The 16,043-nt window shown below is 41.6% G+C and overlaps 1 protein-coding gene across 2 annotated transcripts in view; it reads right to left on the bottom strand.

Moving 5' to 3' along the window:
- Positions 1–13,121: 13,121 nt before the first annotated feature.
- Positions 13,122–16,043, bottom strand: part of TWSG1 (twisted gastrulation BMP signaling modulator 1) — a 37,931-nt gene continuing 35,009 nt past the window's right edge. For both annotated transcript variants that reach the window (XM_060244007.1, XM_060244008.1), the window contains exon 5: positions 13,122–15,357. In XM_060244007.1, coding sequence (XP_060099990.1) covers positions 15,176–15,357 — 182 coding nt within the window. In that variant the 3' untranslated portion in view covers positions 13,122–15,175. The remainder of the gene's footprint in view (positions 15,358–16,043) is intronic.

Genomic DNA, 16,043 nt, shown 5'->3' with positions numbered 1-16,043 from the left:
GACTCAAAACTTTGTTCTGCTGCTTCAGGCCAACATGGCTACCTATCTGAATCTGTTAGTCATGGTGTTACTGATGTCCAGAAACAGGGCTCCCTTGCTGATGGCTGAATCACCCAGATGTGTACATCCTGTTGTATCTGTTGCAGAGCTTCACGGGTGAGGCGGGGGAGGGACAGGCTTTGTGTGCTGCTCTTTCAGCACCTTCTCAGTGTAATCCTAAACAGAGTTACACCCTTATAAACTCATTGACTTCTGTGGACTGGAAGGGTATAGTACTACTTAGGTTAGTACTGCCAATCACATAACACTTTTGATGGCTGTGTAGCCGTCTTATATTTGAAACATATTTTAGAGCTCTATTTCAAGAAAATACTTTGATTCCTTCCTTCCAAGAAGAACCTGCAATTTTAAAAAGTAAACTGAAAGCTGTACTCAAAATGATTGGGAGAAACAAAACAGCAGGAGTAGATGGGATATCAATAGAGCTATTTGAAGCCACAGAAATGGAGTCCACCAAAATTTTACAAATATGTTAACAAATATGGAAAAGAAATCAGTGGCCCACAGACTGGAATGCTCAATCTACATTACATTTCTGAAAAAGGAGATGACAAAGACTGCAACAACTACTGGATGATTGCATTAATTTACTTAGGTTGCAGTCTTCAGTTAATTCAACAGAATGGGAAAAAAACAACTTCTGATATTTAGTTGGATGAACAGCAGATATTAATAATTACAGTTGAAATACAAGGATTTTTTAAAAATTTGTTTTGGCTCACATCGGAGTGTTAATGTAACAGAATGAAAAATATTAAAGCTGGCCTTTCTTTTTGTGGTAGCATTTGTTTATAAATTGTGAGCTGTTTCCTACTTCCCTCAGCATGCTCAGAAAGGTTTCTATAGTGAGGTACCACACAGGAGCCTTAGACGGCTAGAGCGAGTGTGGTAGCACTCTTATGACGAGGAGTCAAGAACTTCTTATAGAACATTTATGAAGGTCTATGAGAAGGCAGTGAAGTTCGCTAAGAAGGAATTCTATGCGGTCCCAGGGCCTTTTTTGTAGAAAAAGCCCAGTCAGAACTCATTTGCATATTAGGCCACACACCCCCAATGTCACCATTATTTCGCACAGGGCTTTTTGTAGAAAAAGTCCAGTCAGAACTCATTTGCATATTAGGCCACATCCCCTAATGCCAAGCCATCTGGAACTGCATTCCTGCTCAATAAAAGCCCTGGCGGCCTCCATTGCATCTGCGAAGTTGCACCCAGCCCAGTTGTTTAGGACAATTTGATCATTAACTACAGTGGTGATAGGCAACCAAAAGGTTAGGGAATTGGATATTGGCTGTGAGGCTTTTGCAACCTATTTCACAAAGTCCTGACTCTGCTGAGACCTTTAAGCCACAGTTGATACAGTACGTGAACTGGAAGCCCACTTCTGTCTTTGGGCCCTTCTTTGGACCACTTAAGTCACATTTATCTGGAAGATGTGGACAGGATCTTGGCTGCAGTGAAGCCTACAATCTGTCCTCTAGACAAGGTATGTCCAACAGGTAGATCGTGATCTACCAGTAGATTGCAGAGGGGTCAGAGGTAGATCACCAGCCCCACTTGGTCTCATGGTTTGCTGGACAGGTGTTTGGGGTTTTTTGATAATTGTTTGGTGTGGTGGTATTTGATTATTGGTACCAGTATGATGAATTCTTCTTTTTACTTTTAGAACTGCATGTGTGGTTTTGGCATCATCCAGAGGTCTCCAATTCATGTTGATTTTTAATACTTTGGAACAGTGACAGTTTTGGAACAGATTCAGTCAGTGTTAACTTAGCACCAATTAGGAGGCTAAGTAGGCACAAATTTCTGCAAAGATTTTGTGATTTGCTGAATGAAATAAGAAGGTTTTCGAAGGAGAGGGGAAATGACAGAGTTGGAAGATGAGGGTGGTTATGCGATCTGGCATTTCTTGCTGACTTTACAGGTGAACGAAGTGATATGAACATTGAACTACAAAGTAAAAATAAATGCATTAGTGAGATGATGAGTACAGTTTCATCCTACAAGAACAAATTTGAGCTAATGATGACTGACCTTGCAAACAACACTTTTGATCGTTTTCCCAATACGCAGGACCATCTGGGACAATATCCAAATTTTGTTTTTCAGAACGAGAAGTATGTGACAGAAATCTGCTCTGTTATCCAGGAATTCGAAAAAAGATTCTGTGACTTCCAAAGAATTGAAAAAGTTATGGAGTACTTGTCATACCCATTCAAAGCAGATATGGACATTAAGGAAACTGCAGCTGGTATCAGCAAAAATTACTCATTGAACAAGGCATCTCTTGAAAACGAAATAGTAACCCTTAAAAATGACATTTTTCTCAAGACCCGTGCTGAGCAAGAATCATTTTGGAAGCTAGTGCCTAGAGAAAATTTCCCAACTTGAGAAGATGTAGTGAAGCTGTACACTCCTGTTTCGGTTCAATTTATTTGTGTGAATCTGCATTTTCCCATCTGAAAATGACAAAGAGTACACAGCGTTCCAGCATGACAGATGAACATTTCCAGGATTCCCTGAGACTGGCCCTCACGCAATATTCACCCAACTTCAAAAAGCTGGTGGATGAAATGCAGCCTCAGATGTTTCACTAATTAGCAAGAGTGAAGTTTTAAATATTGCGCAAGATCAGCATGGGTCAATACTTGACCTACATTTAACAAAAATTACTGAATAAAAGTTAAAGAAAGTTAAGTCCGTTAAAGAAAGTTATAACAATAACAATTTAAGAAAAACTGTTTGCAGTTCTTTCTGGATCCTTGTCTCTGTTTTTGCTTATTTTGCTTACCAGTAAATGATAGAAGGTGCATTGTAAATGGGGGGGGGGGGGGGCGGGGAAACCCAACTTTGGTGGGTTAAAATCTAATTTGAAACTAATCTGAAACTTAATTTTCATGGTGGTAGATCACCAGCACTTTTGTCTGGAAAAAATAGATCACAACCTGTTCGAAGTTGAACATAACTGCTCTAGACCCATGCCCATCTTGGCTTGCTAAAGCAGGTGGTGCTGATGTCTGGAGCCCTCTGGTTGATATTGTTAATCTGTCCCTGTTATGAGGGACTTTCCCAAGCTCAAAGAGGCAGTGGTATGTCCACTTTTAAAGAACCCATCTTTGGGCCCTATGGTCCTGGCCAGTTACGGCCCAGTCTCGAATCTTCTGTTTCTGGGTAAGGTAATTGAGAAAGCGGTGGCGGAGCAGTTTCAAGCTTTCCTGGAGGACACTTCTATCCTCTACCTTTTCCAGTCCAGCTTCCGCCTTGGTCATGGCACGGAGACTTTCTTGGTTGCCCTCACAGATGACCTTAGAAGGCACCTGGATCAAGGCAGATCAGCGCTGCTGCTATTGCTGGATCTTTCAGCAGAGTTTGACATGGTCGACTATGATCTAATGACCCACTGCCTTGCTGACATAGTTCAGGAGGTTGCCTTACAGTGGTTTTCCTCCTTTCTCCGTGGTTGGGGACAAAGGGTGGCCCTTGGTGAGCAGATCTCTTTGCGACACCCATTTGAGTGTGGTGTACCCCACAGGAAGCTATTCTCTTGCCGATTATGTTTAACATCTATATGCACCCCCTTGCCCAGATTGCTCGAGGTTTTGGGCATGATTGTCACCAATATGCGGATGACACCCAGCTCTATCTGTTGATGGATGGCCATAAACATATGAACATATGAAGCATATGAAGCTGCCTTATACTGAATCAGACCCACGGTCCATCAAAGTCAGTATTGTCTTCTCAGACTGGCAGCGGCTCTCCAGGGTCTCAAGCGGAGGTTTTTCACACCTGTTTGCCTGGACCCTTTTTTGGAGATGCCAGGGATTGAACCTGGGACCTTCTGCTTCCCAAGCAGATGCTCTACCACTGAGCCACCGTCCCTCCGCATTTAGGCACTACTCTGGATCATCCAACCGGGGCTTTAGTAGCTGTGGCTGGATGGTTGCGACAAAGCCAGCTGAAGCTCAGCCCAACCAAGATGGAGGTCCTGCACTTGAACTGTGGGGAACTAGAGTCGGGCCTCCAACTCCCGACCCTAGACCATGCATCTCTTGCGCCAACTCAGAAGGTGAAGAGTCTGGGAGTGATACTGGATGCCTCACTTACCATGGAGGCCCAGGTCACAGCAGTTGCTCAATCTGCCTTCTACCATCTTCGGCAGGCCAGGCAGCTGGTGCCCTACCTATCTCCCCAGGATTTAGCTACAGTGATCCATGCAACGGTCACTTCCAGGTTGGATTACTGTAACTCACTCTACGCAGGCTGATCCGGAAACTCCAGCTAGTACAGAATGCGGCAGCATGGCTGTTAGCTGCGTTGCCTTTATGGGCAAGCATTCAGCCAGTGCTGCGCCAGCTGCACTGGCTACCTATTGAGTACCAGATCCGCTTCAAGGTTTTGGTACTAACATTTGAAGCCTTACACGGTCTGAGACCAACATACCTGAGGGACCGCCTTTCCCCATAAACGCCCCAGAAGTTGTTGTGGTTGGCTGTGCAATACCTCTTGACCACCCCTGGCCCTAAGGATGTCTGACTTGCCTTAACTAGGGCCAGAGCCTTTTCAGCCTGGCCCCTGCCTGGTGGAATCAGCTCCCTGTGGAGATCCGGGCCCTACCTGAGCTATTGCCATTTCGTAGGGCCTGCAAGATGGAGCTGTTCTGCCGGGCTTATGGCTGAGACAGTGGATGTTCCATTATTCCATCAGTTGGCCTCCCTTGTGGGGACCTTGTGGAGACATTGTGCCCTACTGCAGTGCTTTCTTACTACTACTACTACCATAATTTAATATGGGCCTATAACTATTTACCTTGTATGATGTGCCCTTCCTGCCAGTGGTGTACTTTATTTACTGTTTTACTTGTTTAATTTTAATATAGGATTTAAACTCTGATCTGTAGGTTTTTTATTGTTATTATTGTATGTTGTGATCCATCCTGAACCCGTTTATGGGAAAGGGTGGAATATAAGCCTGCTAAATAAATTTTATATATATATATATATATATATATATATATATATATATATATATATATATATATATATATATATATATATATATATATATATATATATATGGCTGCATTCCTTTAGAGGGGTCTGAGCCTATATGGCTCCTGTTTACCATAGATAAACAGGATATGGTCATCTACTGTTTACCATAGATATGTGGAGTTGTCTGTAAAAACCTTTGTGAGTACGCAGTTGTGTATCCACTTGTTGCTGCGTTGGGGATCTGCTTCCTCCTTGCCTGATTCTTGTGCCCCTCTCCATCACATTCAAACTAAAGCCCTCGTGCAGAAATGATCTTTGGCTTTCTGTTAGAACTGCCTCCACTGAGTGAGTTGCAGAGGCAATGTGGCTGGAGTGGCCATGTTTCTCTTCCTGTGTAGCAAAAGGGTAACATGATTGCAGGAGGGGATTGAATCCACATCTGTGGAGTTCCATTGCATATGTGTTCATTATAGGGATCCTCTCATTCATAACAGTCTTCCTTTGTGGTGTAGGGTACTGCATTCTGCACACGGGTGGTGAGTTGACATCAGAGGGACATGGCAGTGTCTGCTGACTACATTATCTCTGGTTGTCTGAAGTCAGGAGCATTGTCAGCATACTGAATCATGGTTTGTGGAAGGATTGCAAGTGCAGTTGCTATGCTCTCAGCATCTCGGTATGAAGTCTTTCATTTTTAATTCCCTACTGAGTAAACATAGGATAGCAAGGCTTCTTCTGACAATTTGCCAGCTTTGGAGTTTATAGGACTGGGCTGTAAAGATCTTTATTTGGTAGAAAGCCCTATTGTATACACATGTTAACAAAAATGAATTCTTACAAGGTTTTTCCCTCCCTGGAATACTAACAGTTGCAAAAAATGTAATGTAATATCTAGATTTTACTAGGCTTTATTCTGTAACTCGCTTTGGTCATATCTAGTGGTCTTCTTTTAAAATGAGTTTTGGAGTAACAGAACAACTACTTAGTTCTGATTTCTTTCAGTTTTTCTAATAAGCATGGGAATATGGTTAAAAGTATTTTCTCTAATTCATTTTCGCATGCTTTAAGCATAATCCTTGAATTTGTGGCGCTATTATTTATGTGGCATTTCGCCATTTCTTTTCTGTAGTTACAGCATTCTTCAATCCCTCCAATATGAGTTCTCTATGTAATTTCTGATGTAATGTAAAAAGTCTATAAAAATGTGTATGTGTATCTGTTTAGTTAATGCATCTGTGGTGCAGCCCACCAAACTATTTTCTATCTGTCACAGGAATGTGAGCATCATGTTTTCCAGGAAGATGTGATGGAGCTCTTTGCACTCTCCCCAGCTGCAAGTGAGTAGACTGAAAATTTAGATATTAGTATTTAGGAGGATTGCCCGATTAGTCTGCATACCCAATGGTATCAACTTGGTAAAATATTATTAAATACTTCCTGTGTTTAACTCTGCCATACAATAAATAAATAAATGTTTAGTTTATTTATGCTAAATAATGATAAGAAACCCGACCAGGATTTATAGGCAATCTGAATTTATATTCTTCAAAATGTGTTAAACAATTGAAAGAACTCAATCTGAAAGAACTCAAAGTTGAACTTGTGGATCTCCTGACAAAAATATGTAATCTTTCATTGAAATCTGCCTCCGTTCCTGAGGACTGGAAGGTAGCAAATGTCACCCCCATCTTTAAAAAGGGTTCCAGAGGAGATCTGGGAAATTACTGGCCAGTCAATCTGTCTTCAATACCGGGAAAGTTGGTAGAAAGCATTATCAAGGACAGAATGAGTAGGCACATTGATGAACGCAAGTTATTGAGGAATACTCAGCATGGGTTCTGTAAAGGAAGATCTTGCCTCACTAACCTGTTACAGTTCTTTGAGGGGGTGAACAAGCAGGTGGACAAAGGGAACCCAATAGATGTTGTTTACCTTGACTTCAAGAAAGCTTTTGATAAAGCTCCTCATCAAAGGCTCCTTAGTAAGCTCGAGAGTCATGGAGTAAAAGGACAGGTCCTCTTGTGGATCAAAAACTGGCTAATTAATAGGAAGCAGAGAGTGAGTATAAATGGGCAGTCTTCACAGTGGAGGACGGTAAGCAGTGGGGTGCCGCAGGGCTCAGTACTGGGTCCCATGCTCTTTAACTTGTTCAATAATGATCTGGAGTTGGGAGTAAGCAGTGAAGTGGCCAAGTTTGCAGATGACACTAAATTGTTCAGGGTGGTGAAAACCAGAGAGGATTGTGAGGCACTCCAAAGGGATCTGTTGAGGCTGGGTGAGTGGGCGTCAATGTGGCAGATGAGGTTCAATGTAGCCAAGTGCAAAGTAATGCACATTGGGGCCAAGAATCCCAGCTACAAATACAAGTTGATGGGTTATGAACTGGCAGAGACTGACCAAGAGAGAGATCTTGGGGTCGTGGTAGATAACTCACTGAAAATGTCGAGACAGTGTGCGATTGCAATAAAAAAGGCCAATGCCATGCTGGGAATTATTAGGAAGGGAATTGAAAACAAATCAGCCATTATCATAATGCCCCTGTATAAATCGATGGTTTAGTCTCATTTGGAATACTGTGTACAATTCTGGTCACCACACCTCAAAAAGGATATTATAGCATTGGAAAAAGTCCAGAAAAGGGCAACTAGAATGATTAAAAGTTTGGAACACTTTTCCTATGAAGAAAGGTTAAAACGCTTGGGGCTCTTTAGCTTGGAGAAACATCGATTGCGGGGTGACATGATAGAGGTTTACAAGATAATGCATGGGATGGAGAAAGTAGAGAAAGAAGTACTTTTCTCCCTTTCTCACCATACAAGAACTTGTGGGCATTCAATGAAATTGCTGAGCAGTCAGGTTAAAACAGATAAAAGGAAGTACTTCTTCACCCAAAGTGTGATTAACATGTAACATTCACTGCCACAGGAGGTGGTGGCAGCTACAAGCATAGCCAGTTTTAAGAGAGGATTGGATAAAAATATGGAGCAGAGGTCCATCAGTGGCTATATGTATGTGTGTGTGTGTATACACACACGCACACATATATTGGCCACTGTGTGACACAGAGTGTTGGACTGGATGGGCCATTGGCCTGATCCAACATGGCTTCTCTTATGTTCTTATGTTCAATTGTATAAGTCCCATACTGCTTCCTGAGTCTGGAATTGGTATTCCAGGAATTCCATGCAGGTTTTATGTTGTGTACTTTTAATATTTCTGCTTCATAATAGCTAGCAATTGTTACTCTACAAATTATATTTTTCTATTATTCGGATCCATTCTTGGGTTATACTCAAGCAGTTTTTACACTCCTAGGAAGCACAGTAGAAGCTATCCAGTAAACAGCAAAGCTTCTAAAATTTCTGATCCAGGCAAATAGGGAAGAGCTCTTGCTACACCAGTTTCTTGTGAAATTTAATATGCTGACATCAGTCTTTCTTTTAAGACTCTGGTAATCTGAATCTGGTTACTTCAGAATTAATCTCCTTCCCTTTCATTATTAGTTCATTCTCACAACACTAAACCAGTTTTCAGTTGTTATAGTTGGACCCACAGCCTAAGCTTGCCATTCCCAGGTCCAGGAAGGGGATCCCCGGGTTTTGCAGGTTCCTTCCCACCAGCAGTCAGCTAGCCATTGGGGGGAAGCCCCCCCAACAGCCTTCATGTGCTTTTAAATCTTGGCAGGGTTCAGAGACACTTGCAACTCTTTGTTTCCAAATGTCTAATGTATCTTTAAATCAGTCGAGAAGAATTGCAGAGGTGCGGGGCAAGCAGGCAGAGCCACATGGCTGTGAATTAGTCTGTGAGAAAGGCAGAGAAACCAGCACAGTCCCTCTGTTTGTTTTGGATTTGCTTCAGAAGTAATTTTTACAGCAAAATGAATAATAAAGAGTTAGCTAGAACCTGATTATGAGAGGGAGGGAAACTCCACCCCCTAGGCTGTGCTTTGTTTGTGTTCCTGTGTTTGAAGCTGGTTGAAATACAGCAGATTGTATTCAGCAGCTCCCAGTGAGTAAATTACCCCAGTGAGATCACATGAAAGTGTGGGCTTGCAAATTGTTTATTTTGGCTGCTTTTGGAGTGTGTGTGTTCCTTTAAAAAGTCATGCTTGAAACTGCTTCCAAAGACTGACAAGGGAATTTATGGTAGGGTGGCCAAGTCTAACTCAGAAAAATATCTGGGGACTTTGGGGGTGGAGCCAGGAGACTTTCACATTCCCTAAAATAAATAAGTAAAAATACAGCAAAGCAGTTCCCCTGAATACAGTCTTCATTTCCTAATCCCTAAACAGCTGAATGTCCAGTGTACTCTCTCTCTCCCTCCCTCCCTCCCCCTCTCTCTCTCTCTCTCACACATACACACAGACAGAGAGAGCACAGCCAAAATAAACAGTTTTCAATCCCACACTTGTGTGGTCTCACTGGGGCAGTTTACTCATGAGCAATGTTCCCTCTGTGGAAAATTCTACTTTGTGAGCTACTGGCATTAAAGTTAGTTTAAATTAGTTTGCTCTTGGGCCATTTTTCCTGAGTTAAGACAAAAATGTGTGAGCTAGAGGCTAAAAAATTGTGAGCTAGCTCACACTAACTCAGCTTAAAGGCAACACTGTTCATGAGTAGCTAATGTTCCAAGTTCTTCAGACTAACACAGGGAAAACAAAGGTTCTAGTTCAGGGTGTCAAACTCATTTGTTATGAGGGCCGGATAGGACATAAATGAGACCTTGTAAGGCTGGGCCATGTCGGGCCGGGACATGTGTGTACCTATTTAGGTAGCAGAGATATAAACTTTATAAAGAACACAGACAAACACAAATATATATATATTTTAAAAATTAGAACATGCTTAAAACGTTAGCACTCATTGGTCTTAAAGATGTTTTCTTTGTATCTTTCCCATGGGATCCAGGGAACTGGGCAAAGGAAGCTCTGGCTCTTTCCTTCCTTCCCCAAGGGGCCAGGAGGGGAAGGAGCCTCAGCCAATGGAGAAAATTGAGGTTTAGCTCTGTAGCTCCTGTGCAATTGAGCAAGCCTTGCAAAGCAAGCTGTTATGCAGAAAAAAGCAAGATATAGGGAGAAGAAAGCAGATGACAGTCAGTTGCTCGGGGGCCTGATTCGGCCCCCAAACTACATGTTTGGGACTCCTGTTCTAGTTTATCCTTTACTAGGCAAACAACTTCTGAAAGGATTGTAAAACAAATGGAGGGTCTGATCTGCCTTCCCTTCTTTTCTTACAGCTTCACAGCTAACTGGGAGCAGCCATGTTGTTCCGCCAGCTCACTCCGCCCCTCATCAGCATGGGTCCTACAGATTTAAAGGCACAGACACACTGTCTAAAAAGCAAGCCTTTCTTAGCTTCTGGCATTCTGAAGTAGAAAGGCACATGGTGGCTGTGGGGGCAGGGCTTCCCCCATTGGCCAGCTGACTTACTGGTATTTTTCAGGTAGATTTTGGTATTCCAAATGTATCTGGATTTTCTTGAGAAAACTGGAAAAAATTTCAAAAAAATCCTGGATATATTTGGGGATTACTGGGCAGATCTGAAAACAGCAGAGAGTTGAAGCAGATGGAGAGCCAGTTTGGTGTAGTGGTTAAGTGTGCGGACTCTTATCTGGGAGAACCAGGTTTGATTCCCCACTCCTCCACTTGCACCTGCTAGCATGGCCTTGGGTCAGCCATAGCTCTGGCAGAGGTTTTCCTTGAAAGGGCAGCTGCTGTGAGAGCCCTCTCCAGCCCCACCCACCTCACAGGGTGTCTGTTGTGGGGGAGGAAGGTAAAGGAGATTGTGAGCCGCTCTGAGACTCTTCGGAGTGGAGGGCGGGATATAAATCCAATATCTTCTTCTTCCCCCACCTCTCTGTTGTTTGTCAGGCTTCCAGTCCAAGGATCAGCTGTGCCGGTAAGGAGCAGACTTCCTGCTGGCTTGGCGTAGGGCTGGTTTCTCACTGTTTTAAACCAGACTGCAGAAGATCCTGGCTGGGCTAGGTTCTCCTGAAGTCCAGTTTAAACTGGGCTGCAGGAGAAGCAAGCTTAGGAGCTGTTGTGCCACACAGAGCACATTGGTCCTGATGGCACAAAAGATCCTGGCTGGCCTCCCTTCTCCTGCAGCCTGGTTTAAACTGGGCTGTAGGAAAAGTCAGCCTCAGGGCTTTAAGTAGTTGATCAGCTTTTATTGGCTTTAAGAATTCTGTAATCCTGGCAGCATCCTCCCTGCTGGTGGGTTGGGGCCTGCCAAACCAGGGGATCCTCTGCCCCCGGTGGGAACTCGGCAGACCTAGTCAAGGCACAAATCTGATTCACTCTCCTCAGCATCCAGTTCTCTCCAAACTGTGTCTGTTCAGCTGATGCTGTCTAATCAGATTGCTCTGAGCAGCCTGTCACTCAACTACAGGACTGTAAAGAATTAACACTTCACAGTCCTGTAGTCGTATGTACAGCACTCCTAAGCCTCTTAAAAAGTGCAGTCCATCACATAGACCTTTTTAAAAAAAACACTACAAGTAGAAGATATGGTCAAACTAGCTTCCTTCTTAATATGTCAGTACTCTGTTTTTGATGCCGCCTAAAGTATATGAAAATACAGTGTACCCACATAAAGGGTGGATCTCACATAAGATTTCTGTGTGTGTATGTAAAGAAGAGGAGTAATTTTCACTAATCCTCCCCTCCTACAGCATTATTCCCAAAATGTTGCTCATAGGGGACCCCACAGGAATAGTTTGGGGGAGGGAATGGTGGTGTCCTGTGGGTTAGGAGGTATTTCCTAAATGCACTATTTTTAGGCTTGCCAGTCTCCAGGTCCACAGCACAGTCTCCAGGTCCACAGCACACACCATCCACAAAAAAACCAGCCTCAAGTATGAAAAGTATACAAAATTTATCACAAGTAATAAAGTATTTAAACACAAGTGAATAAGTCACACCCAACCCAGGTCCTTTCATATAAGTCCCAAATCCTCGTTCTTTGAAGTGGTGGTCCGGAGTGATAGACGAGCTGTGAAGAAAGAGTCCAACGCTCCCCAAACTTCTTTCAACAGTAGCCGGTGTAGAGACACCCCGGACCACCACTTCAAAGAACGAGGATTTCAGACTTATATGAAAGGACCTTGGGTTGGGTGTGACTTATTCACTTGTGTTTAAATACCTTATTACTTGTGATAAATTCTGTATACTTTTCATACTTGAGGCTGGTTTTTTCATGGATGCTGACCTTCTCTTTTCCACATTACTCTTTGGGTTGCTACAGTCCCCAGGTCCAGGCAGGGAATCCCCTGGTTTTGCAGGCTCTTTCCCACCACCAGCCAAGTGGTTGGTGGGGGGAAGTCCTGCCCAACAGCCACAGTGTGCATTTAGATCTCAGACAGGGTTAGAAGCTTGCAAACTGCTTCTGCTTGTGTGTGCCTTTAAATCTCAGACTGAAGCTGCAGGGGGGCAGGAGAGAGAGAGGAAGCCAGAGAGCCCATTCCCTCTGTTCGTTTTTCATTCCTTTCAGAAGCTGTTTGGAATAGTAAAGAGTTAACTAAAGTCTGATTATGGGATAGAGGAAAACTCCACCCGATAGACCTGTGCCTCCTTAAGTTGGTTGAAATATGCAGGTTGTTACATTCAGCAACTCTGGTGAGTAAAGCTATCTATACCATTGCCCCAGGAAGATCACAAAAGTGTGGGCATGCAAACTGTTTATTTTGGCTGCCTTATGAGAGTGTGTGTGTGTGTGTGTGTGTTCGTTTTCCTTTCACGCACGTGTGTGTTCACTTTTATTTAACAGCTGCTGAGGAACAAAAAAGAGGAGGAAATGAAGACTGTATTCAGGTGAACTGCACTGCTGTATTTATTTATTTATTTGGAATGGAAAAGTCTTCTGTCTCCATCCCCAAAGTCCTCAGATATTTCCTTAGTTGGACCTGGCAACCCTAAATTAAAATGGAATCCAACCGAAAGGGTTTGATAAAAGTGAGGCTTTGGAGGCTTTCTTTGTTTTACTAATAAATTCTCTTAGAAGCAAAGAGACAATTAGTGAATCTGAATTACCAATAACTGAAGTGAAACAGAATACAAGAAAACCACACAGCTATGTAGTATGTTTTTTATTAAAATACCTTATGGTAAACATATGGTCTAAGAAAATATATTTAATATTGCTGTAGATCATTGAACTATTATATACATGGAGCTCACAGTACAGGATCCCTAGGCAGTATTATGAATAATGAATATTTCAAGATTTTTTAAAAAAAATTCTCAAATCTTAACCTCTGGTGTACTGTTCTTTATGTTATTAGCATGATCTATGGTAGCAGATTCTGAAGCAGAGACCACTAGTATAAAATAATGTAAAGGAGAAATATCCTTGTACAAATATTTTGGTAGCTGCAAAGCTACCAGATGAGTTTTGTTGAATGAGTTTGCCATCTTAAAATGATGCATTACTGTATTGCCAATGTACCAAATTTCATAACTAGTTTACTTCTCTTTCTTTCAAGCAGTAAAAAGAAAGAACCAAAAAAGAAATTATTGATAGCCTTCTTTCTCACAAAGAAAACGATTCTACTACAATCCTAAACACACTTACTGGAAAGTAAGTCCCAGTGAAATTTATCACTGAATAAACTTGTTTAGGGTAGCACTATAAGGGTGTAAAATCATCACAGGCATTAAAATATACAATTGAAAGATAAGTATGTCACTGAACTGTGCCCAAAGATATTTTCCTATTTTTCTTAGTGAAGAGAGCCAAAAAAAGAATAGAATAGGTTGCTGATTATTTATTTGTAAAGCAGTTGAAATATAACCATTCCAAAATGTCAAGCATAACTTCTTCCTCTAATGAACTGTACCTTTTCAATCTACCTTTGGAAATCCCGTCTTTGGTCTTCATAAGAGCCCTAAAGTGACAATATCACAGGGCTTCACATTCCAGATAATCTAATTCTCTTAGTTTACTGTAAATAATAATAACCTATTAAGTACATGAGATAATTGTAAAATTTAGGGCAGCATTTTGAAATTATTTAATTAGAACTGTCATTCTTTCCTTTTAGCTAATGTACTCCTAGAACAAGAGTCTCAATTTAGTCATAGCTTTGGATGACATTGCAAGTGTAGCCAAATTACATAGTTAAAGTGCCATCCTAAGTAGAGTTGTACTCTTCTAAGTCCACTGATTTCAATGGACTTAGAAGATGCAGTTCTACTTAGCAGTATGGACTACACACACACCAGTACATGAGTTGACCTCCTTTGAAAAACAATTGGTGCTGTGAGATATGACAACGTATTTAACCATTTGGTAGTAGTAGAAGTCCCCCTGACCAATCCCGTGGTTGAGGTCGTCAGCCTGACAGCACCAACCATTTATTTAATAAGCCATACATATATTTGAACTTGGAACCTATTTCTGCTTCTTATACATCAGAAGCTTCTAAATTCTCTGTGACTCACAATTTAATTCCCAGTAAATGTATGTTCTCTTTTTGGTTCAAAAAAATCCCACTGTAGCCTAGAATGAAAAGCAAGGAAAAAAGATACTACAAAGTGAATATAATTAAACTTATTAAATTTGTTTTATACAGAGAAGGACATTTATAAGTAGAGGGGAAACTTGACACCAAATGCAGTGTCAGTTTTCTTTCCTCCTTGCAATCAAGAGCAATATCTGGTTTTCTTTAGTTGTAAAGTTCTTTAGCATGTTTCATAACAGTAATCCATGAGGTCTGTAGCAATAAGCTACATGTCAGTACAAATCTGAACATTTCAAAATGTGATAAGTCTAAATAATTAGAGAAATTCACTTAAGAGCTGGTTGCAGTTTCTTTGACGCTTTGTGAACCTCTAATCAACAAGTTGTTACAATATGCAAATTAGTCAATACATTCAGATCAAAGCAAAACAGTAAATCATAAGCATAAAGATGATTATCCAATCAACATGAAGAACAAATTTAAACATTTACTAAGTAATACTGTTTATATGATTTTTGGTGTGTGGGGGAGATTTAAATGCTTAAAATTGTATACATCTTCTCTAGTTGCTGTGCTTGCTATTACATTATCAAACAATACTAATAAATCCAATCTGTTTCACTATAAAAACTTTAGTGTCCATATTTTGAGTCAACCTTTCTGCTTCAAAACATGCAGTTCATGCATCTTACAGTTTTACTGCCATAGTCGATACACTCTGGTCCAATACATTCGCAGCAGGCATTATGAAACCATCGGTATTTCGATGCACCCATAGATTCGCAAGAGATTTTGCACTGATGTACTGACATGCAGTCATCAAAGTAAACCACTGTACACATGCGTTCTAAATGAAGAAAGTGGGAAACAGCCTTTAGTTTACTGAGCAAAGGTTAACCATAGGTCATTCAAACAACAACATTACAACTCAGTTGTTTTCACCACACAGTGAATTCAGAGAATCGCCTTTGTGGCTCCACCCCACTGCCTCAAAGACTGTGCAGCAGTATAATTATTGTGCACCATCTACAGTTTGGCTTCTTGTATCACAGCATTGTGTCTTGTCTACATTTTTCTATATATGCTCCAAGTCTTGCTCATTTCAAAGCCTAGGCAAAGTCACGCTAAAGACCTGATACTATCCCTGGTCCTTCAGTTGACTGTCTCTGCTCTGGCTGAATAAGGGCAAAGACAGAAGGTATAAGATTGCTTCAGGATGCTGAGGAGTCTGTTCAAGGCTCCAGGCATCCAGGGCTTTGTTTAAGTCCTAGCAACCTCATACCAGTATCCTAAAAGGCTCTCCACAGGGGAGAAAGACATGAAGGAAATGCCATTGTAAAGTTGGAAATGCCTTGGCTTCCTTTCTGTCTCTCCCTGCCAGAGAGTATTTAGGTAATACCATGCAGACATAAAACATTTCTGAACATGCATTTGAGTATCTGGAATTAATTTAGTTACCTTATCCAAAGGAAACTAGAAAAGCCCAACTTCTGAGTTTCATTTAATGAAGAGTACGCTTGCTGAGAAACATAA

Source organism: Heteronotia binoei, chromosome 7 (genome assembly GCF_032191835.1).
Source record: "Heteronotia binoei isolate CCM8104 ecotype False Entrance Well chromosome 7, APGP_CSIRO_Hbin_v1, whole genome shotgun sequence".
NCBI classification, from domain to species: domain Eukaryota; kingdom Metazoa; phylum Chordata; class Lepidosauria; order Squamata; family Gekkonidae; genus Heteronotia; species Heteronotia binoei.
Note: the sequence above shows the minus strand (reverse complement) of the source record. Positions and strands in the feature narration are given on the sequence as shown.